The sequence below is a fragment of the Perca fluviatilis genome, chromosome 19 (genome assembly GCF_010015445.1).
Source record: "Perca fluviatilis chromosome 19, GENO_Pfluv_1.0, whole genome shotgun sequence".
Lineage (NCBI taxonomy): Eukaryota > Metazoa > Chordata > Actinopteri > Perciformes > Percidae > Perca > Perca fluviatilis.
The window spans coordinates 4,628,868-4,638,712 of record NC_053130.1 but is presented as its reverse complement, the minus strand read 5'-3'; the positions used below and the strand labels follow the sequence as shown (position 1 = coordinate 4,638,712).

Genomic DNA, 9,845 nt, shown 5'->3' with positions numbered 1-9,845 from the left:
GGACAAGATGAAGGAACTGGAGGAGAAGTTCGCCAAGGACATGGCCGAAAGAGAAGAGAGCTGGGTGACAAAAGTCCATCTGATAGAGGAAAGAAAGAAGGAACTGGAGGAGACGTTCGCCAAGGACCTTGCCAACAGCGAACAGAGCTGGGTGACAAAAGTCAAAGTGATTGAGGACAAGATGAAGGAACTGGAGGAGAAGTTCACCAAGGACATGGCCGAAAGAGAAGAGAGCTGGGTGACAAAAGTCCATCTGATAGAGGAAAGAAAGAAGGAACTGGAGGAGAAGTTCACCAAAGACCTGGCCGACAAGGAAAAGCAATTGAAGGCCAGAGCATTATCTTGGCAGGTTCATTACAGAATTCTGGACAAGAAGTTCAAAGCGGAGCTGGCCAAGAACAAAGACTTGGAGGATGACAAGCTGGAGCTGGAGGAGCTCTGTCTGGAAATGAAACAGAAGAAGAGATTCTTCTCGTTCTGCAAGAAGAAGGCCGAGGACAGAGACACAGTGTTGGAGAAAATGAAAAACAAAATGTACGAGAAGGAGATGAAGAAGACAGCAAAAGAGGAAAAGGCTAGGAATAAAAAGGAGAGGAAGATGGAGGACTTTTTAACCAGCATAGACAGAAAGACAACAGCAGCTTCCGCTTCCCCCACTCTTCGTCCGTCACTTGCTACCTCGCCGGCTTCCGACCTTTTTCGTGTCAAGAACACACATTAAGTCATGGACCCCCATTCTATAAGATTTTGCTTCAGGGATGTCCATCTGTTAATATTTCTGTCTGGCTGTCTCAACTTTGTATAAATGTACTAGGGCTTTTTGGAATATAATGTAATTGGGATTTTTTTTCACCTGCTTTTACGCGCGTTTTGGTGAGCCCAGAGGGAAAATAATGGCATTTTAAAAGTAGCCTACATTTACGGTAGCTAGCTAACGGTAGACTACAAAGAAAGTGTGATATTTTTACGTTCGTTTCGGAGCGTGTACAAAAAGCCGTTTATCAGCAGTGATTGTAGATAAAAAGAGTCTGCCGCTGTCCGGAGCGATGGATGAAAAATATTTCAGTCGACACAGTGGAACTGAAATGAGGAACCGAAATTTGCGTTCTAATCCGGCCTGAATACTACCGTTTGCGTATGGAACTGGGGTTTCGGTACCAAACTACTGTGTAGCCGTGAACCCTGGCTTGGTCTTTGGCGATAAACTCTGTTACTGCTTGGGTAATTTCCTCGTTCTGTTTTAAAGTGTGTTCATATGGAGTTAGCGTTGTGCTTTCAAACATTTTGGCGAGTGATGCCTGTCGGTTGGTATTTTGCTTACTTGACAAACTGGTGTTCGGTTTTTAAGTGCTGATACAGGTTCGTAGCATTAACTTGTGAGGTAGAAACGTTAGCAAGACTTTGCAAGACTAGCAAGTTTTGCACAACACCTGAAGCTGCGCATCATCTTCTTTTTTTTAAACCAAACTAGTCCCACACAAGTGACATACTGTTCATATTTGGGACTAAAGTTTGTGTCGAGCCTGAGGCCATTGTACAACAGGTCAAGGTTTGGCGTAACGTTAGCGTGCCAAGTTGATGCTTTCTCTGCAGAGCGCAGACTGCTTTGCTCTCGTGAGTCATGTGAAGTGACCTTTGCGATTACGAAATTGTGTTTCAATATATCGCGTAACATAACACTCTGTACTCTAAATCAGGGAATCCCAACCCTGAGGCAGCATGGTGGCTCAGTGGTTAGCACTTCTGCCTCACAGCAAGGTTCTGGGTTTGAACCCAGGTCATCCCAGGCCTCCCCGTGTTTGCGTGGGTTTCCTCCGGGTTCTCCGGTTTCTTCCCACCATAAAGACATGCATGCATTGGCATAAATTAGCATTTACAGAAACGTGCATTGTCCTAATCAAACAAAAATAAATACCCTTGGTCCCTGGACCGGTGCTGGTCCGCTTAGGTATCCTCCTGTATTTTCTGGAATATAAAATAAAGAAAATAAAAAATAAAATAAAAGTTCAATGTGTCTGCCTCTCTGATTACAAATATACAGTATAAATATTTTATTGTTTGACCTTTTGGTGGCGATAAAAGAGAAGTGCCGCTATCTGTTTAAGTTGATGATTTAAACAAAAGGGAAGCTGATCAACGTAACGTTATAAAAGATATAAATTATAAACAATGATATTCTGCAGGATGTTCAGGCTTAGAATTGTTTTAATAGTAGCATTACTTGCTGTAATGTAATTTCATTATTAACAGACAGTTGTTAACCCTAACCCTTATTAGAAGTTCCGTGATTCTCAATATCCACAATATGATTTGACTTACAATTTTTAAAGTCACAAATCGATTCAATTTTTATACAGTAAGGGCGGAACTTCAGAGATCAAAAGGAAAGACAATGAAGCTCGTCAACCTATGTTGTAATCGAGGCCAATTTAAAATACATTTTACACAAGTATGAGATGGTTGAAGTTGAGTTCATTCTTGAGACGAGATGAACTGGCGGGCACAAGTGGCGCATGGTGGTGCTGATTGAGTGGCACTATCACAGGGTGGATGTAGTGACACCTGCTGCTGGTCAGACAACTGTGAACCAAACCTAAATAAAGACAGACATGTAGCAGACACATCTATCCAGGCTGACTTACAGTCAAATCAGTTTACACTCCAGGGGCCTCATTTGTCAACCGTGCGTACACACAGATGTGTACGTATGTAATGTGTCAGAACATTTCCACGCTAAGTGTGGAATATACCAACTTGTAGAATAACGATACTTCAAATAAAAAGCATTTGAGAGAGTTACAGTATGCATTACGCCAGTGGTTCCCAACGCCACTTTCCTAAAGCCAAGTGGCGTGTTACCTGTACGCATTTTGAGCTATTCTCGTATATCTATGCTGTATACAGCGGACGGCAGTCTGCTGTATCACACTGGTTACGTGTCACTAAGTAGCGGTAGATCTGTGTCCAGAACAGACTTCATCACAGCACGTCATGCATCACAGGGTTTTAAAGGAGAGTGAGAATTTAACTTGTACAGTAGCTTGGTATATGTTGGTGGAACAACATTCTAAATAATAATTGTTGTTGTTGTTTCAGGATCAGGATACCATTTAGGAACAACAGCCTACTCTTCAGTCAAAAAGTCCATATGCGGGGGGGAATACGAGATCCAATGCTGTGGATTTGCTGTATCCTACGTTGTCAGACAAAACAAAACCGCACAAAAAAAAAAAAAAAAAAAGACATCCTGGATTTTTTGTCCCTTCCACAATTTGTGCAGCAAAAATCAACTGAATGTTATGTCTTTGTAGGGCCCTGACGGTGTCCTCTCTTCTCCCCCATCAGGGTCACGAGGGCCCTGGCGCTCCAGGTTTGTTTGTTGGGTCTAGAACGGACCCCTCGTACACAACCTTGTTCTTGATGCCGTCCTGGATCATCCTCTGCTGCACACGGAGCTTAGCGTTGTTCATCCTGCAGTAAAACCTGGAAGGGGAGACACGGCAGAGTTTCCGTTACAAGGCAAGGCAGCTTGATTTGTATAGGACATTTCAGCAACAGGGCATTTCAAAGTGCTTTAAATAAAACATTAAAGAGCACTTAAAAACAATAGAAAATATAAAAACAGATAATACAAGTCCTTATGACGCTAGCGTGGGATAATGTAGCCGTGGTCCACCCGCAATCCTTCCATAATCCCGGTCTCACTGGACTTACTTTTTAATTCTCATTATATGCTTACATAGATTGTCATACAGTTCCAGATTTCAACAATGTAACTTCAGTAACAGTTAAAAATATAAAAACAGATAAAATACGAGAATAAAAGTTACAGTGCAGTATAAGAAGTGAACAATTATTTAAAGAAAGGCGGCATCAAAAAGAAAGAAACCAACTAGAGAGGAAACTGCTGATGGTAGAGCTGGGCGACATGGAGAAAATGAAATATCGGGGTATTTTTGACCAAATATATCAATGTTGATAGTGCAGCGATATTGTAGGGTGCGCTTTTGGTGCTTTCACAATACATTTTTACACATTGACATTTGTGATAAGTAATCATCAGCAATGTGTAAACAATGACTAAGTGGTTAAAGTAATCTAACAGAACAGCTAGTAAGTCTGGTAAGTTCAGGAAATAACATTACTTTACTGTAATGCAGCCTTTAAAAGCAGGAAAAGACAACACGTGTCGTATCACGGTCTTGGCAGAGGCGTCTGTGGCTACAGCGTTTGCCTACAAATCGGATGGTTGGTGGTTCGATCCGATTAAGTGTCCTTGGGCAAGACACTAAACCCTGAATTGTGCTTGATGTGTGTGAATGTGTGTGGATGTTTATCTGATGTGCCGGTGCCACTTGTGTTGCAGCCTCGGCCATTAGTGTATGAATGTGTTTGAATGGTGACTGGTTCTATGGTACTATGTAAAACGTGAGTAGTCATTAAGACCAAAATAGGGCTATATAAATACAGTCCATTCTAGTCTCATATAACATTGTTGATAGTAAATAGATATATTGCACAGCCGTAGTTGATGGTGTTTGTAAAATATACGTGTTTTTCTATTTATGGTAGGTACAGTATGTCCGAAATGCCAGCAAGAGTTTGTTCTGATCAGAAGGTGAAAGACGGAGAAGAGAAGGATGAGTTGCCAGTCAACGGAAAGACATACCAGGACCCGAGTGTCGTCAGCATAAAGCCTGCAAATCCCACGTCAAAAGACCTCTTCACCCGACCTGCGGACAACAGGACAGACCGCTGCTGAGATTTCAAGGGTTACACGGATACAATTCAGAAATCAAACTAACTAAAAGAGACATCGGAAATGTGTATGCCGGTTGTAGTCCTAAAGTAATCTCTTTGCAAATGTTTGCATTTCTCACAGAAAAGCGAAATCAGCCCTTAAAGCTTTAGTTCGTAACTTTTTCATATCATTAAACATCTCTCTCTGGATCTCTCAGTATGACTATGTTCAGAAGATTGTGGCGTCTGGTGACTTTCCCATGCAGAAACTTGAGTGAAGATAATGACCTCTTCTGAAGAGTCCGTCATGTTTTTTTAATCCTCCGTTTCCTCCTTGGCTACTAGCAACTGCGTGGAGGAGGGGTGGAAGGGGCGTGATCACGGAAAGCTTGTATCGTGTGGACGCGCTGACAGTTTTGTTGTCAATACTTAGAATTCCTCATGGGGGTGACAGAAACTACGCACTATAGCTTTAAGTTGTATTTCTAAAATACACAAAGACACCAAGATAGCATGAGTTTTTGCAAAGGTTATTGTAGGACTGGGCAATATATCAATATTATATCGATATCGTGATTGAGACTAGATATCATCTTAGATTTTGGATATCGTAATATCGTGATATGGCATAAGTGTTGTCTTTTCCTAGTTTTAAAGGCTGCATTACAGTAAAGTGATGTATTTTTCTGAACTTACCAGACTGTTCTAGCTGTTCTATTATTTGCCTTTTCCCCACTTAGACATGATGTCCACATTACTGATGATTATTTATCTAAAATCTAAGTGTGAAGATATTTTGTTAAAGCACCAATTGTCAACCCTAGAATATCGCCACAATATCAATATCGAGGTATTTGGTCAAGAATATCGTGATATCTGATTTTCTCCCCATCGCCTAGCCCTAGGTTAATAAAATTATTAAACCAAATTATTGGACATTCTTTGACGTGTACACATTTTCTTGTATGCTTAATTAACACAAAAAGTATGTTTAATTAATTAAAGTTATTCAAATCCAGATAAACTAGAGCTTGGTATGCCAATGATTTCCTGAATCGATTCGATTCCGATTCACAGTTCCATTTACGTTTCCGATTCCATATCAATCAGGTTAGGGAAAATTCACTTACAATACCAGTTTAGCTTGGATATAAAAAGAGATTCTCAGAGAACTTCTGCTGAAAATTCTGCTCAAATACTTTTTACAAAACACCAGGTTAATGTCTACATTAAGAACTGAGCCCCAACAAGTTTGTTCGAAGTACTTTTTACTTATACTACCATGGTGAAAAGGCATATATTAAAAGCAGACTGATCTCATAAAGTGGCGTATGTATGACACGCCAATTCGTATGCAGTTTTCGCGTGTTATCAAGACGCATAATCGCTTTTTAGCGTGTTTATCAACGCCGTTCAGCTGCCATTGACCTACATTACGTGTGAATTTTCGCCGTAGCGAGTAGTATGAAAGGACGTAAGTCCGTGGAGGGAGGTTAGCTGGGGTGGTGGATGGGTAAAACACAGGATTTTCACCCAGGAGAGCTGGGATTGCGTCCTGCATGTAGCGTGTAGCAGTGTAGACATAAACTTGGAAAGCTCAAAATGCGTACAGATAACACGCCATTTGGCTTTAGTAAAGTGGCGTGTATGTTTACGCAAAGCCATGATGCCACGTTGATTAAAAGATAGATTTGGGGATTTTATTAATGGATATCAGATCACTCGAACAAAGACAGATTTTAGTTGGAGAATTGATTATTTTAAACCAGCCATAAGATAAACAAAAAACGTACATACATCCCTTGTGTCATCAGGTTTTAAGTGAGTCACTGTGGAATATTTGATTTATATAATTTATTATCCTAAGTTTTAAGTCTTGGTAGTGAAGTTAAATCACGTGAACATTGTCAACAACAAACGGGTGCGCTCCCTCCAGCACCAAACAGGAAGCAGCAACAGCTAGTCTGTGTTGTTTATGGTTGCTATGGTGCCATGCTAAGCTAAACGCTAAAGAGGGAAAGTTGCTGATTTTAAAACACTATGAAGCGAGTCATCCAACAACGGATAAAGGCGGACCTCCAGGCAGTGCTGCTATTCATCTGCATGTACGGCAGAACAGAACATCGGCAAACTTCCCCTTAAGTTACCAGCTAACGCTAGCTAGCTTGGTTACATTTTTTCAAAACGTCCGTCTTTAGATGTGAGATGATTGTCTTTAGATGTGAGATGGTGTCGTCTGTTCAAAGTCTTCTAGCGTATGGTGGGCATAAGACTCACTAGTGGCCAGAAAGTGTAGCAGGCCAGCAGCTAGAGAGCCCCCAGCTCCATGCAGGATGGCGTCTCTGGCACACGGAGTGTTCTGGACATCCAGAATCCCCAGCAGCCGGAAACCCTGAAGGACAGACAAGAAGAGACAGACATAAAGCTTAAATGTGACTTCTTTTCTCTTATATTAAAGTGCTCATATTATGCTCATTTTCAGGTTCATAATTGTATTTAGAGGTTATATTAGAATAGATTTACATGGTTTAATTTGTTTACTGCACATTGCTGCAGCTCCTCTTTTCATCCTGTGTGTTGAACTCTCTGTTTTAGCTACAGAGTGAGACATCTCACTTCTGTTCCATCTTTGTTGGGAGCAGTACCTAGGTAAGGACTACTAGCCAGTCAGAAGCAGAGTATGAGGGTGTGCTCTGACAGTACCTAGGTAAGGACTACTAGCCAGTCAGAAGCAGAGTATGAGGGCGTGCCCTAACAGTAGCTAGGTAAGGACTACTAGCCAGTCAGAAGCAGAGTATGAGGGCGTGCCACGCTAGCAGCTAGGCGAGCATTATAACGTGTGTTACAAAGTGACCACGTTTGTCTCTGAAGTAAAGGCTGGACTACAATAGAGCTGTTTGGAGCAGTTTGTGAACAGTGTTTTCTGTTGGAGATGCTAAGTCCCTTTGGGGGGGACTTTGGGCTTTTTCACTTTGTAAACCTATAACGTGCACAAAAAAGATATATAACACAATAAAGGAAAGGGAAAAGCCAAAAAGCGTAATATGAGCACTTTCAGTGATTGAGACATACCGTGAATTACTGTGCAATCGTTACAAAGATGAATATCATCTGTATCCAGTTTTTACACATGACTGGACATGATCTTGTCTTTCATTTATTGTTGACTTAATTATAGTGTATTATAGGGATGTAACGATGCATTGCGAATCGGTTAAAAATCAATATTAATGTGTAAAGATTACAACCCGTTGAGATAAAAAAAATATTTTATTATTACCCTCTTGAGGCTCCACCTCGGCACCCACCGCCCAATCAGGGGGTAGCACACTAACAATCCGCCCCCTATAAAGCCCCAGTACATGCGTTGCTCCGGCCAAACAGCTGACGCATTCACATGACACTTCAGATAAAAGGACGTCTCTTCCCTCTGAAACACACTTGCTCGTGTCCTCTCTCCTCGCATGATTTCCTCCGTCTCTTCCACGCCTCCTCAGTGGGAGGGACTAAGAGGCGAGGAAGGGAGGCAAGTGGAGGAGTCGAGGAGGCAATTTAAGGGTTATGAGATGCATCCTGGAATTGTTTGTTTACAAAAGTGGCAGACTGAGCCTATAAACATGTGTATTGTATTGGCATGACGTTTTATTTGGCAGAATTACATTGTGTTGTTCTATCCTATTTAATATTTCCTATATTTCTAACCAGATTTTTTATGCTATGTTCTGCTGGCTAGCTAGTGGCCTAAAGTAACCGCTCATCAACGATACTTTGAAATTACATCATGTTAACTCGAGATAACTCATAGCTAAATTCTGTTGAAGTGTGTGCTCGGTAACGTTATGTTAATGTCAACACACAACTCAGACGGACACAGATTTGTGAAATAAATGATGACATTTACAACCATTTTGTGTTCGCATGTACGCAGTTTTAAGTTGTGTATACTGTACTGTACTCACTGTAGGGCTGGGCAATATATCAATGTCGCGATATGAGACTAGATATTGTCTTAGATTTCGGATATCGTAATATCGTGATGTGACATAAGTGTTGTCTTTTCCTGGTTTTAAAGGCTGCATTACAGTAAAGTGATGTACTTTTTCTGAACTTACCAGACTGTTCTATTATTTACCTTTACCCACTAAGTCATTAAATCCTTTCTGGAGATCATTTATCAAAAATCTCACTGTGTAAATAACATTTTGTTAAAGCACCAATAGTAGTCAACCATACACTATCGTCGCAATATCAACATCTAGGTATCTGGTCAAGAATATCGTGATATTTGGCTGTCCTCCCCCAGGGTTATTTTGAGCGTCAAAAACTTCATTTCCTGCATTCAGATAACTTTTACTCACCAATTTACGGTGGAAATACCTTTATTTAGCCTATGCGAAGAAGAAAAACACAGATGACAATTCAAAATATATCAAAAATATAATGTGTGTCATTGGGCATTTTTAAGTGGGTATATGGAAATCCTGGAGATATCTTAGTGGGTATACTGTGTATACTTGCATATCACGTAGACTACACCGCTGGCTGAACGTCTCAATAAGGTTTCGTTAAGGTGAATGAATCAGGTTCTCCGTTTGTTGACCTTCTAGAAACGCCTCTACCATTTCAAATGCTTCCTTACACGGAACGTTACAGTTACACGAGGCACTGACCTTGGTCTTGCTCTCCTGCTCTTCTCCTGCCATTGTACCGCCGCGTTCGTCTGCTTCTGCAAAGTTTACACTGAATTTATCTCGAATGAAACCGTCACGTAACAATCATTTTTGCAACCATATTTGTCTCAGCGCATGCGCAGTACCTACCAAATGGGTCCGTCCGCTATTAATCGCCGACTCGAAATGTGAACACGGTTGAAGTAGACAGTAGTTCCTCTATAAAATTGTCAAAAGTTGTCATCCTTTGAAAAAGAAATAAAAAAAAGTTAAATAGTTAAACTATTATGTTTACTAGATAGCAACAACGTTTGTGTGAATTGTGTATTTTATTTTATTTTGTTTGCTTATACATATATATAAAACAAAAAAGCAAAACTATATATATATATATATATATATACAAAAACAAAAAGCAAATATATATATTATATA

At 40.6% G+C, this 9,845-nt stretch overlaps 1 protein-coding gene across 1 annotated transcript; it reads right to left on the bottom strand.

Annotated features, from left to right (window-relative positions):
• Positions 1 to 2,187: 2,187 nt before the first annotated feature.
• LOC120548511 (cytochrome c oxidase assembly protein COX20, mitochondrial) lies at positions 2,188 to 9,562 on the bottom strand. The gene is made up of 4 exons (XM_039784789.1): positions 9,411 to 9,562; positions 7,018 to 7,132; positions 4,670 to 4,733; positions 2,188 to 3,483 (listed from the first exon to the last, which is right to left on the bottom strand). The coding sequence occupies exons 1-4, from the start codon at positions 9,441 to 9,443 to the stop codon at positions 3,348 to 3,350; spliced, it is 348 nt and encodes a 115-aa protein (XP_039640723.1). The 5' UTR covers positions 9,444 to 9,562; the 3' UTR covers positions 2,188 to 3,347.
• Positions 9,563 to 9,845: the final 283 nt, after the last annotated feature.